At 52.1% G+C, this 18,923-nt stretch overlaps 1 protein-coding gene across 2 annotated transcripts in view; it reads left to right on the top strand.

The window, feature by feature from the left end:
* Nucleotides 1-814: 814 nt before the first annotated feature.
* The window catches only part of AJUBA (ajuba LIM protein), a 53,724-nt gene continuing 35,615 nt past the window's right edge, over nt 815-18,923 (top strand). The window contains exon 1 of one of the 2 annotated variants that reach the window (XM_069238231.1): nt 815-3,415. In XM_069238231.1, coding sequence (XP_069094332.1) covers nt 2,206-3,415 — 1,210 coding nt within the window. In that variant the 5' untranslated portion in view covers nt 815-2,205. The remainder of the gene's footprint in view (nt 3,416-18,923) is intronic. The other variant, XM_069238232.1, reaches the window with a different exon arrangement.

Below are 18,923 nucleotides of genomic sequence, written 5' to 3' on the forward strand. Positions count from 1 at the left end.
CGGGAGCGAGGCTGAAAGGAAAGGATGGCCTGTGGGGGGCGTTGGGGAGATGAGAGGGCGAGACACTGGTCTGGGGGAGAGTCGCAAGTGGGGTACAAGTGGTACGCGAGGTGCAGAGATGAAATACGACATCGGACTAAGTTAGAGCTTAACGATCATGTTGTCTTGGAAAGAGAAGCAAATACCAGCAACATTCTCCTAGCAGAGCACGTGTTTAAAGGGAGGCTTGGCGAGGATACAACCGTGAAGAGTGCCCAGGAAAAAGTCTAGAAACCATGAGCTGCCGTGTACACAGGGCAGACACGCTCGGTGCGGGGACAGCGGTACTGAGAACGCCAGGGCGCAGCTTGAGCACGCCTACTGTTTGCACTAGCGGAGTCTGTTTCCTGGGCACACATCCTATCTTGTGCGGAATGTCTGCAAGATTTAGCAGCAGCTCCCAGCCCCTCAGTCCCCTCCCGCTATCCCCCATTGCCTCCCTCCTACCCCTCCCAACCCCCACCACCCCAAGGGCTCTCAGACATTCTTCAGTGCCTCATTCTCACAGGCTCTTTCACCACCCTTTTCCCGCTTATCCCTCCGCTGCATTCCAGACTTGGAGCAGAAATAATCCCTCTCCCATACCTAACAAAAAATGGACCCCTTCCCTCCATCACAACCTTGCACACAGGAACAGCCACTCGTGTGGGCCATTTAACGCCCTGGGCGCCTCAGCCCCCGGTAGAGATCTTCTGTATGAAGTTGTCATCACCCTCCCTCCCCCACGACAAAAAAAAGTGTGAGAGATGAAAATCCTCAAAGGAATTCCTCCGCCATCCAGAGGCAGGATAACGAGATCCGCGGGACAGAGGCAGCAGACAGAGGCACTGCCAGGTCCGCAGACTAACTGTTTGAACGTACACAAACTTTTGCCTCGGGCATGAGGACAGCAACTATCACTCACATTGCTGCCGGGGGAAACTAATGGGGCCCTCGTGCGCCCTGTCGCCGGAAGAAGCAAAGGCTGCCGAAACAGAGCTGAAGGAAGAAGAATAAAGTACTTTAAAGCTGCAACAGGCAGCTCGGGTCCGGAGCTGCGGGGATTGCTCGAGCAGCAGGAATCCCAAGAACTGCAGGCATCGAGGACACCTCCTGAGCCCGTGAACTGTGTGAAGGGGTTCAAGTTGCCACCTACCCTCCTGCATGGAATCCGGGGGATGCAGAAAAAAATCGAAGCAGTTCTCTGAGCTGCAGGGGGTTCCCAACTGCAAGAAGTGGGGAAAATACAACAGATTACGGGGGCTCCCTGTCGTGCAGCAGGGAGTCCTGAAGCAACAGGTACCGAAACGAACCTCTGACTTCCTGTATGAGTATCTTTTCCTGCCAGAGGGGTGTGCATGGAGCACTGGAGCTCCTGGAAGGGAAAGCACTCATCTTCTGCCCTTCTTGCCGGAGTACTGTAGCTGCAAGAGAAGCTTAAGACATTGCAGTGAATTTTGGAGCTGCAGGAATATTACGAAGCCAGCCGCTGTCCTCCTGCAGGGAGATATGGAGCTGCAAATTTGCAGTGAAGACTTAATGTGCCCTCCATCAAGGAGTGTGTGGGCAGCAAGAGGGGAGTGAAAACACCATCTGCCTTCCTGCAGGGAGTGCTGGGACTGCCAGCAGGAGAGTGAGGGCCCAATCTGCCCTCCTGCAGGGAGTGTGGGAGCTGCATGGAGTCGGCTTCATCCATCCTACCTATTAGTGGGCCATATTTAAGACAATCTTGTCCCGACCGCATAGCTCGGAGCCTGTGCCGATCTCCCAGGAAAGGAATAAGCTGCAGAAATGGCTTGCTGAGAAAACACTGCCCTGGGCTTCCCCTCTGCCCTGCTAGTGCGCCTCTGATGAGCTCCACGTGATACTACTGTACTAACCCGGCGAGCAAACGGGGGTCTGATTTGCGTCCTCCTCGGTTTCACTGTATTTGCCTTGAGCCACTGATGTGATCCTCCGACTGTAATTGTCTACTGTATTGGCCCTGAAGGACAGCCCAGCGCTCTGGTTTGGGGGACCGTTTATTTCACTGTACTGGCCCTGAGCCCTGCTTCTGCACAAAGGCAACTTGGACCACCACCTTGTGAGTCTAGGGTGAAAAGGCCCTTGGGGATTTTCTTGCCTCTAACTTTGTCTCGGTTAATAGAGGTCTCGACACTGGGTTATTGCCCGCATTTCACTTCAAGTATGGACCGGCTCGGGGAGAAGGCCAGCAAGCTGCTGGAGAGGCTCCGGATCACCGACTCTGGGAGTGCCAAGTTCGGCCGCCGTAAGCAAGACCCGCCGGCCAAAGCCACCACCACGGCCACCCCCCGGCCGGACACCGACGCCCAGAGGCAACCGGCCCAGCCCTTCCCCGACCCCGAGAAGGCACCCAGGCCTCCCCCGCTGCGCATGAACGCCGCCCTGCGGCCCGGGGAGCGGCCGTGGGGCCGCAGCGGCTCGGGGGACGAACCGCCCGAAGGGGGCTACCGCTTCGGCGGCCACGACAGCGGCTTCCAGGACGGCGGGCAGGGGGTGGTGGCCCGGCGCCCGGACGCCCGCAAGCGAGCCTCGCTGGAGGCGCACCGCTACAGCGCCGGGGACTTCGGGGCGGAGTGGGGCCGGCGGTACTCGCACGACGTCGCCCGCCACAGCACGGGCAGCGACCTGGGCGGCCACCGCTACGGCAAGGAGCACCGCTACAGCACCGGCAGCGAGCTCTCGTCCTACGCGGGGCCGCGGGCCTTCCACCTCCCGGAGGCCGAGGGCGCGCAGGACGAGGCCCTGCCGTCCGGGGGGCACCACCACCCCGGGCCCGAGGCGGTCACCAGCCCCCGCTCCAGCTTCGCCAGCGACACCAGCAAGCACTCGAGCCCCAGGACCAGCCTCAACCTGGACTGCCCCAGCCGGCCGTGCAGCAACCGCACCAGCGGCATCAGCCTGGGCTACGACCAGCGCCACGGCAGCCCGCAGCCCGGGGGCTCCTACTCGCTGAGCCCGGCCGGCTCGGGCGTGGGCGAGGGCAGCGGCGGCCTGGTGCCCTACCCGGAGCTGGACGAGGCGCTGCACCGCCTCTGCCACCTGAGGCCCGGGGCCCTGGCGCAGGACAGCCGGCACTCGTACCCGCCGGCGCTGGGCATGGCCGGCCACCCCGGCTGCGGCCGCCCGGAGCCCGCCCAGCCCGTCCGGCGCTCGGTGGCCGGCTACCCGGAGCGCGGCCACGGCCTGCGGTTCTCCACCGGCGCGCAGTACCAGGAGGAGCTGGCGGTGATGCTGCGCGGAGGAGCGCGGCGCGGGTCCGAGGCTGCGGACGGCCCCGAGCGCACGGGCTTCTTCCAGCAGGTGGCCTCGGCTCAGCCCAGCCCGGCGAGCGCCGGTGCCCAGGAGGCGCTGGAGGCGAAAGAGGACTACTTCGGTGAGTGGAGTGTTTCCCGGTTAAACTAGGTAATCACTGAGAAACGTCACGTCCAGATGTTTCGGCTGCGGTCATTTGATCTATTAACGCAGCTCTCGCTACGATATAGAGCGCTGTGGAGTGGTAAAAGTGTAGTTACACCTATTGATGTGTCTAAAAAAACATGCGGCAAAGACCACAGGCTTGGCTTTTGCATAGTGAATGCACAGATGCAGAAGCCCATTCACACAAGTGAACAGTCACCCGTTTACTCACAGCAACAACTTAAAGTTGTCCCTCCCAGCTTTCAAAACAGAAGAACAGTCATCTCTGATATAGTGACCTAGCGATACACGCAGCCGTGTGCTTTCGAGAGCACACCGTGATGTGTAGCAGAGGACAAAGGGAGAGTGTGGCGGCTCAGGTTTCCTTTAATGATTAGGTATGTCACAGATATGATACTTTAGGATTCCGATATACACACAGAAGACGTGGAAACTGAACAAGTAGGGGACAGAGTGGAGTTCTCACCCTCAAAAACAGCTACAGCCTGCTGAGCAACAGATAAGCTTTCAGTACACACAGCAGATGTACAGTAGCAGCAACATGAGTCCCTCACACACACCTCTATGCAGTGCAGACTTACAGAGACAACAGGCATCCACGTACTGTAACTTACTTGCAGATGAAAGGGTGCCTTTCTAGCACGCTCACACCGGCTACACCATGTGCAGTCAGTGCAAGATTTCAGTGCACACAGGACAGGCACCAACAACTTACCCTAAGTTGTACGCACACAAGGGGTAGAACCCAGAAGCGTTACAGGCTTCCCTGACACATAAAGCGAACGACACAGGTGAAGACTGAGTTTCCCTTGCGCGCAGCACATTTCCAGCTCTACATGTGCATAAGCACCCCCCACGATAACAGTACAGTAAAAGAAGAACCAGTACCACGTCCCGCCACACAATGTAGGCATAGTACACATGGCAGCAGTACAAGCTTTGTTTGCACACACAACAGGTACAACACTGGAAGCAGGAGTAGAAGCGTCCCTCTGATGCAGAACAGGCTCAGTAGGGGAGCAGCATAAAAACAATAGGTACAAAATGGGCAGCACTGTAACAAGTGCCTTAACACAGATGTTCAGCACACATAGCAGTGACGCTTTATCGCTCACAAAGAACAGTTACTGCGTGAAAAAAGCTTTCCTCTTACAAGACAAACAGCTACAACTAATCCCATGCAGCGCAAGCTTTCCTCACACACAAAATGAATAAGGCACATATAGTAGCATTGCATTCATTCACACATGCATACCACAGACCAGAGGCAGTAGCAGTGGAAGCTTTCTTCAATAACTGTACACCTAGATCACAGTAGCATTGTATTCATTCACACATGCATACCATAGATGGCAGCAGTGCAAGCTTCCTTCACTAACTGGACACCTAGAGCACTGTAGCATTGTATTCATTCATACTGTGGTGCAGAGATGACAGCAGTGCAAGCTTCCTAAACTAACAGTACACCTAGAGCACAGTAGCATTGTATTCATTCATGCATGCATACCCTAAAGCAGAGATGGCAGCAGTGCAAGCTTCCTTCGCTAACTACACCTAGAGCACTGTAGCATTGTATTCATTCACACATGCATACCCTAAAGCAGAGATGGCAGCAGTGCAAGCTTCCTTCGCTAACTGTACACCTAGAGCACTGTAGCATTGTATTCATGCACACATGCATAACATAGAGCATAGATGGCAGCAGTGCAAGCTTTATTCAATAACTGTACACCTAGAACACAGGAGAATTGTATTCATTCACGCATGCATACCCTAAAGCAGAGATGGCAGCAGTGCAAGCTTCCTTCACTAACTGTACACCTAGAGCACTGTAGCATTGTATTCATGCACACATGCATAGCGTAGAGCAGAGATGGGAGCAGTGCAAGCTTCCTTCACTAACTGTACACCTAGAGCACTGTAGCATTGTATTCATTCACACATGCATAGCATAGAGCAGAGATGGCAGCAGTGCAAGAATGCATCACTTAACTACACCTAGATCACTGTAGCATTGTATGTATTCACACATGCATAATGTAGAGCAGAGATGGCAGCAGTGCAAGCTTCCTTCACTAACTGTACACCTAGAGCACTGTAGCATTGTATTCATTCATACTGTAGTGCAGAGATGACAGCAGTGCAAGCTTCCTAAACTAACAGTACACCTAGAGCACAGTAGCATTGTATTCATTCACACATGCACACCATAGAGCATAGATGGCAGCAGCAGTGCACGCTTGCATCACTAACTACACCTAGATCAAGTTAGCATTGTATTCATTCACACCTGCATACTGTGGAGCAGAGATGGCAGCAGTGCAAGCTTCCTTCGCTAACTGTACACCTAGAGCACTGTAGCATTGTATTCATTCACACATGCATACCATAGAGCATAGATGGCAGCAGCAGTGCACGCTTGCATCACTAACTACACCTAGAGCAAGTTAGCATTGTATTCATTCACACCTGCATACTGTGGAGCAGAGATGGCAGCAGTGCAAGCTTCCTATTCCAACCGTACTCTTAGAACACTGTAGCATTGTATTCATTCATACTGTGATGCAGAGATGACAGCAGTGCAAGCTTCCTTCTCTAACTGTACACATAGAGCACTATAGCATTGTATTCATTCACACCTGCATACTGTAGAACAGAGATGGCGGCAGCAGTGCAAGCTTCCCTAAATTGCACAGAACAGGTATTTCAAAGGCCACAAGAGTGGAAGACACCCCTGCACACAGCAGCTGTAACAACAGAAACACGGCAAAAGCTTTCCTCGCGTATGGGGGGGGGTACCGTTTATACAACACCAATGCAAGTAATTCTCATACACAGAGCAGGCACTGCAAGGGCTGCATGAGGGAACACTTCCTCGACACACAGCCCAGGTAGAGCACAAATTCAGAGTAAGTTTAAAGTCAGACGGAACTATAAGGGCACAGACAGCGTCAGTTCAAGCACCGGTGACACAGAAAGGAGCGGTATATCACAGGATGCAGTAGTGCAAGCTTCCTTCACTCACATTAGGACAAGCAGCATAAGGCAGGCTGCAGTGCCAGCTGTCCTTGTACACCAGAGAGGTCCAGTATAGTCCGGAGTAAGCATCCTCCAGACTTCATTCTGCATGGCAATCTGCGTGCACTCTGCCCTAATGCACGAAAGTACAGCATGGGCAGCAGGGCGGTAAACTCCGCTTTCACACAGAAAAGGTAGGGACAGCTCAAATATCCATCACTCACGGAGAACAGAACAAGTACATCATTAGCAGAAGGGCACAATGATGGCACCCAGTGAAAATGCAGAACACAGGCAAATGAGTTACAAACTCCCGTAGCGTTCACAAAAACTACAGCAGTCCGTAGAGAACACCCCACCCCCAACCCCGATTCGTCGATAAGAGCAGCGGTGCTGCTAAACGTAACGGGCAGCAAGAGAAAATGGAGTGCTTGCATCACTCATTTTTGGCAAGTAGTCTGGACCGCAATATAGCAAACCCCCTCACATAGAATAGATAGAAGCTTGGCAAACCTCAATCACACACAAAAGAGGTACAGTGAGGGCAGCTGAAGGGCAAAAACCCAGAAACAGAAAATGCATCTCATATACAGTGGTCAGAGCCTTCTCTCTCTTTCTCTCTCTCTCTCTCTCTCTCACACACACACACACACACTTCATAAAGTGGTGGCAGCACAAGTGCAAGTTTCACTCACACAGCCCAGCAACACATAAAGGAAAAACTACACACACAAAACTGGTCGACCACAACCAGTAAATGCACGCTTCTGTCACAGGAGACTAGTTACACCATTGGCGACAGCTGTGCAAGCTTTCTTCTCTGATACACAGAGGCACCAGCGCAAACTTCCTTCTCTGATACACGGAAGCACCAGTGCAAGCTTCCTTCTCTGATACACGGAAGCAACATTGCAAGCTTCCTTCGCTGATACACAGCAGCAACGGTGCAAGCTTCCTTCTCTGATACACAGAAGCATGAGTGCAAGCCTCCTTCTCTGATACAGAGAAGCACCAGTGGAAGCTTTTCTGATTCACAGAAGCACCAGTGCAGGCTTCCTTCTCTGATACACTGAAGCGCCAGTGCAAGCTTCTCTGATACACTGAAGCAAAAGTGCAAGCTTCCTTTGACAATACATGAATAATCCATTGCAAGCTTCCTTCTCTGAAGCCCGGGAACTCCAATGCAAGCTTCCGTCTCTCATACACAGAAGCTTAAGTGCAAGCTTCTCAGATACACAGAAGAACCAGTGCAAGATTTGTTCTCTGAAACACGGAAGCTCCAGTGCAAGCTCCGTCTCTGATACATGGAAGCGCCAGTGCAAGCTTCATTCTCTGATACACAAAAGCTCCAGTGCAAACTTCCTTTTCTGATACACAAAAGTATCAGTGCAAGCAACCTTCTCTGATACACAGAAGTAACGGTGCAAGCTTCCTTCTCTGATACACAGAAGCACCAGTGCAAGCTTCCTTCTCTGATACATGGAAGCACCGGTGCAAGCTTCCTTCTCTGATACACAGAAACACCAGTGCAAGCTCCCTTCTTTGATACATGGAAGCACCAGTGCAAGCGTTCTCTGATACTTGTAATCACCAGTGCAAGCTTCCTTCTCTGATACAGAGAAGCACCAGTGGAAGCTTCCCTGATCCACAGAAGCACCAGTGCAGGCTTCCTTCTCTGAAACTCTGAAGCAAAAGTGCAAGCTTTCTTTGACGATACATGAATAATCCATTGCAAGTTTTCCTCTCTGAAGCCCGGAAACTCCAATGCAAGCTTCCTTCTCTCATACACAGAAGCTTAAGTGCAAGCTTCTCAGTTACACGGAAGTACAAGTGCAAGGTTCCTTCTCTGAAACACGGAAGCTCCAGTGCAAGCTTCCGTCTCTGATACATGGAAGCACTAATGCAAGCTTCATTCTCTGATACACAAAAGCTCCAGTGCAAGCTTCCTTTTCTGATACACGAAAGCATCTGTGCAAGCATCCTTCTCTGATACACAGAAGTAATGGTGCAAGCTTCCTTCTCTGATACAGAGAGGCAACTGTGCAAGCTTCCTTCTCTGTTACACAGAAACACCAGTGCAAGCTTCCTTCTCTGATACACTGAAGCACCAGTGCACGCTTCCTCCTCTGATACAGGGAAGCACCAGTGGAAGCTTCCTTCTCTGATACACGGAAGCTCCACTACCAGCTTCCTTCCCTGATACACAAAAGCTCCACTGCAAGCTTCTCTGATACACAGGAGCACCAGTGCAAGCGTCCTTACACTGAAGCACCAGTGTAAGCTTCCTTCTCAGATACACAGAAGCTTCTGGGAAAAGTTCCTTCTCTGATACACAGAAACACCAGTGCAAACTTCCTTCTTTGATTCACGGAAGTACCAGTGCAAGTTTCCTTCTCTGATACATGGAAACACCATTGTAGGCTTCCTTCTCTGATACATGATAGCACCAGTGCAAGCTTCCTTTCCTGATACACATAAGCACCAGTGCAAGCTTCCTTCTCTGATACACAGAAACACCAGTGCAAGCTTCTCTAATACACAGAAACAGCAGTGCAGGCTTCCTTCTCTGATACACAGAAACATCTGTGATGGATCCTCAGATACATGGAACCTCAAGTGCAAGCTTCCTTCTCTGATACAGGGAGGCACCAGTGCAAGCTTCCTTCTCGGATATACGGAAGTACCAGTGCAAGCTTCCTTCTCTGATACATGAAAGCTCCAGTACAGGCTTTCTTTTCTAATACAGGGAAGCACCAGTGCAAGCTTCCTTCTCTGATACACGGAAGCTCCAGTGCAAGCTTCCTTCTCTGATTAATGGAAATGCCAATGCAGGCTTTTCAGATATAGGGAAGCACCAGTGCAAGCTTCCTTCATCCACCACAAGCCAGTGAGAGTGGGCTTTGTATCTGTGGAGGAAGCTTTGCTTTGGTAATGTAAGACCACTGTGGAAGGGCTGGCTGCGGGGCTATGTGTTTTAGCTGGGCTTTGCTCTTTGGAATATTGTTGCAGCCATTGCGATTGGACCTTGTGGAAGAGCGGACTTGCTTACTCGGGAAGAGGCCCATAGGCGCTAGCTCTGGGCGGTGGTGTGTGAGCGCTAGCTGTGAAGTAGGAAAGATATCTGTGGAAATGGCGATGGCATTAGAGCCCTGACAGAGAAGGGCGAAGAAGCGCCATTGGGTTTAGAGTTTAGGCGCACTTGCTCCCCTTAGAACCCACTGGAGGAAGGCATTAGATGGCAGCTGAGGAAGGTGATTTACGAGGGTGACCTTGAGAATGGGTGAAAGTGCCCACTTCCGAGGCCGGTAGAGGAATGCCGGCTCTGTGGACGGTGAAGGGGTGCTGTCTAGGGGGGTGGTTTAGGAGCTGTGGCTTCGAGGATGCTGCGAAAGAGTGTAAGGGGGGCTTTAGCACTGGTGAAAAATATGTGGCCACGCAGTCGGCTTACTAGCATGCTGGCTCTTGTGACGTTGTGAGACAGCAGGGTCTGGGAATGCTGGCTCTGGTACGGTGTGAGACGGCAGGGTCTGGGAGGGTCTGGGAATGCTGGCTCCTGTGACGGTGTGAGACGGCAGGGTCTGGGAGGGTCTGGGAATGCTGGCTCCTGTGACGGTGTGAGACAGCAGGGTCTGGGAATGCTGGCTCTGGTACGGTGTGAGACGGCAGGGTCTGGGAGGGTCTGGGAATGCTGGCTCCTGTGACGGTGTGAGACGGCAGGGTCTGGGAATGCTGGCTCTTGTGACGGTGTGAGACAGCAGGGTCTGGGAATGCTGGCTCTTGTGATGGTGTGACACAGCAGGGTCTGGGAATGCTGGCTCTTGTGGCAGTGTGAGACAGCAAGGTCTGGGAATGCTGGCTCTTGTGACGGTGTGAGACAGCAAGGTCTGGGAATGCTGGCTCTTGTGACGGTGTGAGACAGCAAGGTCTGGGAATGCTGGCTCTTGTGACAGTGTGAGACAGCAAGGTCTGGGAATGCTGGCTCTTGTGACGGTGTGAGACAGCAAGGTCTGGGAATTCTGGCTCTTGTGACGGTGTGAGACAGCAGGGTCTGGGAATTCTGGCTCTTGTGACGGTGTGAGACAGCAAGGTCTGGGAATTCTGGCTCTTGTGATGTGTGAGACAGCAGGGTCTGGGAATGCTGGCTCTGGTACGGTGTGAGACGGCAGTGTCTGGGAGGGTCTGGGAATGCTGGCTCCTGTGACGGTGTGAGACGGCAGGGTCTGGGAATGCTGGCTCTTGTGACGGTGTGAGACAGCAGGGTCTGGGAATGCTAGCTCTTGTGATGATGTGACACAGCAGGGTCTGGGAATGCTGGCTCTTGTGACGGTGTGAGACAGCAGGGTCTGGGAATGCTGGCTCTTGTGGCAGTGTGAGACAGCAAGGTCTGGGAATTCTGGCTCTTGTGACAGTGTGAGACAGCAGGGTCTGGGAATGCTGGCTCTTGTGACGGTGTGAGACAGCAAGGTCTGGGAATGCTGGCTCTTGTGACAGTGTGAGACAGCAAGGTCTGGGAATGCTGGCTCTTGTGACGGTGTGAGACAGCAAGGTCTGGGAATTCTGGCTCTTGTGACGGTATGAGACAGCAGGGTCTGGGAATTCTGGCTCTTGTGACGGTGTGAGACAGCAAGGTCTGGGAATACTGGCTCTTGTGACGGTGTGAGACAGCAATGTCTGGGAATGCTGGACCTTGTGACAGTGTGAGACAGCAAGGTCTGGGAATGCTGGCTCTTGTGACAGTGTGAGACAGCAGGGTCTGGGAATGCTGGCTCTTGTGACAGTGTGAGACAGCAGGGTCTATGAATGCTGGCTCTTGTGATGGTTTGACACAGCAGGGTCTGGGAATGCTGGCTCTTGTGACAGTGTGAGACAGGAGGGCCATGGTGTGAGACAGCAGGGTCTGGGATTTCTGGCTCTTGTGACGGTGTGAGACAGCAGGGTCTGGGAATTCTGGCTCTTGTGACGGTGTGAGACAGCAAGGTCTGGGAATGCTGGTTCTTGTGACAGGGTGAGATGGCAGGGTCTGGGAATGCTGGCTCTTTTGATGGAGTGAGACAGCAAGGTCTGGGAATGCTGGCTCTTGTGACAGTGGGAGACAGCATGGTCTGGGAATGCTGGCTCTTGTGATGGTGTGAGACAGCAGGGTCTGGGAATGCTGGCTCTTGTGAGGGTGTGAGACAGTAGGGCCATGGTGTGAGACAGCAGGGTCTGGGAATTCTGGCTCTTGTGACGGTGTGAGACAGCAAGGTCTGGGAATGCTGGTTTTTGTGACGGTGTGAGACAGTAGGGTCTGGGAATGCTGGTTCTTGTGACGGTGTGAGACAGTAGGGTCTGGGAATGCTGGCTCTTGTGATGGAATGAAACAGCAGGGTCTGGGAATTCTGGGTCTTGTGATGGAGTGAGACAGCAGGGCCTGGGAATGCTGGCTCTTGTGACGGTGTGAGACAGTAGGGTCTGGGAATGCTGGCTCTTGTGATGGAGTGAGACAGCAGGGTCTGGGAATGCTGGCTCTGGTACGGTGTGAGACAGCAGGGTCTGGGATCGCTGGCTCTTGTGATGGTGTGAGACAGCAGGGTCTGGGAATGCTGGCTCTTGTGACGGTGTGAGACAGCAGGGTCTGGGAATGTTGGCTCTTGTGATGTGTGAGACAGCAGGGTCTGGGATCGCTGGCTCTTGTGACGGTGTGAGACAGCAGGGTCTGGGAATGTTAGCTCTTGTGATGGTGTGAGAGCACAGGCTTTGGGACTGTTTGGGGAGGCTGGCTTTTGTGATGATATAGGAGTGCAGGCTTTGGGCGGTCTAGGAATGCTGGCTCCGGTGATAGTGTAGGAGCTCAGCCTTTAGGACTGCCTGGGATGGTCTGAGAATGCTGGCTCCTGTGATGGTGTGACAGCTTAGGGTTTGGGACTGTCTGGGAATGGTGGGTCTTCTGATGATGTAGGACTTCAGGTTTTGGGAGTGGCTGGGAATGCTGGCTCTTGTGATAACGTGATACCACACGCTTTGAGACTGTCTGGGAATGCTGGCTCGTGATGGTATGAGAGCTCAGGCTTTGGGGCGGTCTGGGGATGTTGGCTCCTGTGATTTTGTGAGAGCTTGGGCTTTGGGGCAGTCTGGAAATGTTGGCTCTTGTGATGGTGTGACAGCGCAGGCTTTGGGACTGTCTGGGGAAACTGGCTCCTGTGAGGGTGTGAGGACACATGCTTTGGGATGGTTTGGAAATGCTGGCTCCTGTGATGGTGTGACAGCTCAGGCTTTGGGATGGTCTGGGAATGCTGGCGCTTGTGGCGTGTGAGAGCGTAGCCTTTGGGAATGTCCGGAAATGCTGGCTTTTGTGATGGTGTGACAGCTCAGGCTTTGGAACGGTCTGGGAATGCTGGCTCTTGTGATGGTGTGACAGCTCAGGTTTTGGAACGGTCTGGGAATGCTGGCTCTTGTGATGGTGTGACAGCTCAGGTTTTGAACGGTCTGGGAATGCTGGCTCTTGTGATGGTGTGAGCGCATAGGCTCTGGGACTGTCTGTGAATGCTACCTTGTGATGGTGTGGGAGCTCAGGCTTTTGGACTGTCTGGGAATGCTGGCTTTTATGGTGTGAGAGCGCAGGATTTGGGACGATCTGGGAATGCTGCCTTGTGATGGTATGAGAGCTCAGGCTTTGGGACTGTCTGGGAATGCTGGCTCATGATGGTGTCGGACCGCAGGCTTTGGGACGGTCTAAGAGTGCTTGTGATGTACGAGAGCTCAGGGTTTGGGACCGTGTGGGAATGCTGGCTCTTGTGATGGTGTAGGAGCGCAAACTTTGGAGTGGTCTGGGAATGCTAGCTTTTGCGATGGTTAGAGCGCAGGCGTTAGGACGGTCTGGGAATGTTGGTTCTTCTGCTGTCGTAGGGGCGCAGGCTTCGGGAATGTCTGGTAATGCTGGCTCTTGTGATGGTGTGAGACAACAGCCTTTGGGATGGGATGAGAATGCTGGGTCTTCTGATGGTGTAGGCTTCGGGACTGTCAGGGAATGCTGGGTCTTACGATGGTGTAGGGGTGCAGGCTTTGGAAAGGTCCGGGAATGCTGGCTCTTGTGAGAGTGAGAGACAACCGGCTTTGGGATGGGATGAGGATGCTGGGGCTTCTGATGGTGTGGGAGCTCTGGCTGTATGGATGGTTGAGGAACTTTGTCTTCGAGGATGATGCAAGAAAGTTTGGTTTTGGGCTGGTTGTAAAAGCTCTGCCCTTGGAGTTGACATGAGTGCTAACTTTGTTGGGTGGTGTGACAAAGCTGTCAGTGGATATGAAATAAGACCCTTGGCAACGGGGGTTGCGAAATGACCATGGTTGCAACACGTCCGATGTCAGGGGTGAAATAAATACTGTTAGGTTGGTGTTAGGTTCCCGGGATGGTATACACGTGATGGCTTAAGAATGGTGATGTAGGGTCGCTGAATCTCAGGATACTGCACGTGATGGCTCTGTGGGGTGGTGTAAAATCACTGACCCTCTGGTATTATGTAGGTGATCGGGCTCCGAGTTGGTTGCTAGCACAGCGTCCTTGGGGTAGTGAGCGCAAGAGAGCGGGCTCTGCGGCGAGGGGGCGGCGGATATGAGCATTAGGTTGAAGAATGATGATCGATGACTGTGGGTGGTTCAGGGGCGCCGCGGGACGGTGCGGATTAGACTCTGACACCGGTGTTGGTGGTGAGATGGCACTCCTTTGAAGGTGTGCCATCCGTGCCACCGCCTCCCTTGCAGAGCGCCGCAGGAATCCAAGGCGAGCTCGCAGACGCCCGCGCCCTGCCTGTCTTAGCAAGTCCTAGATTGCGGCGGGCGCCCTTGCCCCCACACGCCCGGCGGCAGGCTCTGCCCGCAGGAATGTCCGGCATGTCTCCGCGGCACCGTGCCAGCGCCCGCCTGCAGGGAGTAACGGGGACGAGCGCCGGCGATCCCCGTAACTGAGAGCCCCGCATTCTCCCTGCACACGTTCAGGTATGGGGGCGCGTCGTCAACGCCCAGCCCCCGTTAAGAGACCCGTTGAGCTTTCATGCGCGGATGCACTAGCTGGCTGCAGATCACCAGGGCCACCTTATTCTAGTCCAGTCGTTCTATAATCAGAGCTTGGTAACAGGAGTCTGAGCAGTGACCGGGATGTCCCGGGGCATTTTTAACCAGGCCCTAAGTGCAACAGCAGTCACACTGAAGAGTGACAGTAAACCTCAAACCTCAGTGTCACGTGCGACCACAGCAGGCACGCCCCTCTCTCTAACCAGGGGCCTACACAGTCCAACTCCTTCCATCAGGCCTCGGGCTGCTGTGAGAGTCAAGGTCCGGTCAAGACTTAGTTGAATCACTTGGGCTAAATTTCTTGATTGCTTGCCATTACTGAGAAACAATCTCGGAATAGGTGCTGTTTATCGCACTCGATAAACTCAGATCATTGGGGTTTGGTTTTAAAATATTGGGTCGGCTGTCCCTCCGAGGCACTCATAATAATGCCCTGAGAGCGTAGCCCTCCTAGACTGAGTGAGGTCTAGGAGGTCTGGGGATTGTGTTTCCCTACAGAGGCTGTGTCACATACAAAGTGGTGTTTGTGTGCACACCAGGTTTGCTGCCACACAAAGTTCTGGCCAGGTAAGAATTGTACACTGAGGCCTAGGTGCAGAGATGTCACGAGGTGTAAGTAGGTGATCCATGAAAGGGAAGTGGATTTCCGGGAATTGAATTACGTTTATAGAAACCAGGTTAGCTACATCAAGGAATGTTCAATGCATTGTGCTCAGGAAAGGCCATGTAGCGGTTTATGAATGGAGAGGCAGTAGGGACAGAGGAGTCGGAGTTTCTGCTACTGTGCTTTGTGGGTTACAGCCATACACGGTTGTGGGGCTGTTGTATTAATTTTGGACAAGGTGTTGTGAGACACTGGTTGGTTGTGGTCACACATTCAGGTGGGAGTTGTTCATTATAGCTAGGGTACCTCTTGTGCGCTCGTGACACCATCATGGTAGGTAGGTAGTGTCATGCGGCGAAGGTGAGAGTTGCTGCCACATGTGGAATTGGGGCTTGCCGCCACACACTTGGGGTGTGGGTTGATTGTCTCACACTGGGCTGTGTGGTTGCAATTATACCCTGGTGTTGGAACAGGAATGTCGCCTGCCTGTTAAACTGGAATGTATCCCTGTCCTGAGTGCCCAACTGCATGTGAAACTTGTATTCTGACTTTTATGTTGGCCTTGGTTTCAGGATAATCTACAGTATGAACAGAGTCCTAACGCTACCCCTAACAGTGTGATGTCCATGTCCTGTCCTTTGACCTGGAGGTGTGCACCCAGCGTGTCCTCATTGTGGGCAGAGGACTACTGACCCTATCCTTTGTTTAGCACATAAAGCAGTGTTGATAGCGTACCAAGTTTTGTGATTTTATCATTGACTAGACCTTATCTGTGTCAGTGACAGTATGGATTACTGACCCCTCGTATGTAAAGTGATGCTGTTATCTGAGACCCAGAACCTTGCACTGACATCCTATGTGTATTTGAGTGTATGTGCCTACATAGAATAAGTGTTGTACATGTGAGGTAGTAAGACTGTGGCCCTCATTATGATCTTGACAGTTAAAACCGCCGAGATCCGCGCTGGTGGTCAATAGATGACTGCCAGGGCGACTACCCCCCGCCGGCCAAATAATGTTTTCCCTGCTGGGCCAGTGGGCGGAAACAGTGTTTTTGCCCGCCGGCCCAGCTGGGAAAAGGACCGTAACATTGACAGCGGCTCCAAATGGAGCCGCCACCAATGTTGGTGTGCGGCGGGTGCAGCTGCTCCTGTTTCGTAGATCACTGCCCGTAAATTGGGCAGTGACCTGCACAATGGAACACTGCACAGGGGCCCCTGTACTGCCCATGCCAAGTGCATGGGCAGTGCAGGGGCCCCCAAATCGCCCCAAGATACCCATTCCGCCAAACTTTCCCTGCTGGTGTGAACCGCTTAGAAAAGGCTGGCGGAATGGGTATCATTATCCAGCGCTGCCCTGTCGGATTGGAATACACCGCCCCTGCCAGCGTTTCCGCTGGCGGTGTATTCCGCCGTGGGGTTTTGGGCGGGTCATTATATGGCGGTCTGGGCCGCCATGCCGGATGGCGGTATTTACCGCTACCGCCGGCATGGCGGCACAGACCGCCAAGATCATAATGAGGCCCTGTGTGTCTATGAGTCTGAGTACTGAAGGCAGCAACGGTTTGGATGCCACTGGGTTAGCAAGGCACAAGGTGGAGAATTTAGACAGTTTCCCCAAACTTTGGAACACTAATGCCAGTATTTCTGTTTGCTGGAGGATGGATATCTAGACAGTGGAGTGAGGAGGGACAGGGATACCTTTAGAAATCCGACTACAGCTTTGTTAGTAAGGAGCTGCGGTTTAGTTTTCTGAGCACTACCGTTTGTTTGATGGTAGGGTAAGAGGTGGGACTGCTGTTTCTATTGTTCATGATGAGGACATTTTTAAGTCAGGCCTGCCTTTTTGTCTGTCTCCAATTACTCCTTCAGAAATCCTGATGACAGGCAAATGCAAAAATCCCAGACTACATTGTGCTTGTGTTGTGGGAGACAGCCTCAGTACTACCTGCTGTGAGAAGCATCAATTTACACACAGGCAGTGTTTGAAGAGCAACAATAAAAAAACTGTCAGCTCAATACTTTAACAAAGGTATCACTCCTGGAAATCTATAATTGCTGATGATAACATTGGAGCCATAACAATCAATAATTCATGCCACTGATAAAACAATTCGAGAAAAAAATATTTATTGGATCATATAGCGTAATTTATCTCACTTTTTGAGAGTAAAGTTTCACATATACATATACAAGAAGATTCTGTTCCAATATACAGTAAATAAAGACAGACAATGCTAGTGACAGAATATTCGAAGTAGTTCCACCCATACCCCGCAAACAGTCAAATTAGTTCTCACACAGTCATATCACAAGCATGCTCCATTCATATTAATCATACATCACACCATCCCTGCCAATTAAAATATGAAATGCTGGGGTCGAATACCAACCATATAAGATATACAGGAGGAAGCTTTTGTAAATAATAATTGTGCACCGGAATTAACCGGCATCTGTGTCCTTTCCACTTTCATATAACTTCAGGGATATTTCCTAGATCACCTGAAAAAAGGCAATGCTTAGTGGTCTTCATTTCATACAGTGCACATTTGTATAAAGCTCCGGGTGATTGTTTATCACTCTCAGGATATTCTTCGAGCAAAGTTATGGCCTTCAGGCATCAATTCAAAGAGCGTGTCTGAAGAGCAGCCTGAGAAGAACACTTGAAAAGAGAACAAACCAAAAACGGCTCTGAGGGTTAAAATAATGCATAAAAGTGGAAACCAAACCACCTCACCTTCAAGTTCTTCATGACGAAATAAGGAGAGCTCGAAGGACTGCTCTGTGACCAAGCCTGACAGTCTTCCAGAGGTGAGAGGGCATCACCTAAAGCGAGGAGCTGTGGGTCTGGCTAGTGCCTAGAAACCTGTCTGCTGTGAGAGGGAATGAGCCTGCTTGGACCTGCAGGAGGACAGGCTTACCAACAACCCAAGTGGATAACGGTGTTGAGCAGAAGGAAGGAACTGTAGAAGTTTTGGTCTCTGTTTGTGTGGCTGCAGTAGACCCATTTAACGACCCATCAATGCACATTGAGGGGTAGAATAGTCTTTGCTGCAATAGCTTGAGTTTAACAGTATCAAAAGCAGATAAGAAGTCAAGAAAGAAGACTCCATTAGAATCACAGCCTTCGTGAGGTAACCCCGGATAGCAGTCCATGCAGATTTGGTGCCTCCTCCAGGGTAATTAATAGCTCATAGATGTGGATGATGCTTTTGCTCCATGCTCTGGCATTGATTAGGATGCAAGACAGTGGTTTGTCAGAGCTGGCGGTCGGGTGTTCCCTGATGGTCTAGATGAGAATGACTATCACTCTTGCCAGAGTGGCAGCAGAGGATGAAAGGAAGGGGTGAGCAGGGCCGTGCATCTAATGCATTAGTTGACTAGTGATCAGTTGACTGCCCTGGTTTTCCTCAGACTGAGTGGAACAGGCAAGATAGGTGATTTCTCTTGACTGTGAAGTGTCAAGGAATGCGAGGACTGGTTCAGTAGGTCCCAAGACAGAATGTATTGTGATCGTTGATCAGCGCTCTGTTGACTGCTCATGTGATTGCTATGGCTGGGGTATCAGCAGAGAGTGGGAGCAAGGAGTACCAGGAAGTTCATCAGGCAGCAATTACAAATTGAGTAGCAATTCAACGGAGATAGGATGAATAAGGAGGGGTAAGTACTGGGTGGGGGGATGACAAGTGACGGATTAATCAATAAAGTCACAGGAGAGAGGTCATAAAAAATATTTGGTGAAAGGTGTGACCATGGCAGTGGCCGAGAAGGTGTGAAGGGAAAGATAGGATATC

Source organism: Pleurodeles waltl, chromosome 6 (assembly GCF_031143425.1).
Source record: "Pleurodeles waltl isolate 20211129_DDA chromosome 6, aPleWal1.hap1.20221129, whole genome shotgun sequence".
Classification (NCBI taxonomy): domain Eukaryota; kingdom Metazoa; phylum Chordata; class Amphibia; order Caudata; family Salamandridae; genus Pleurodeles; species Pleurodeles waltl.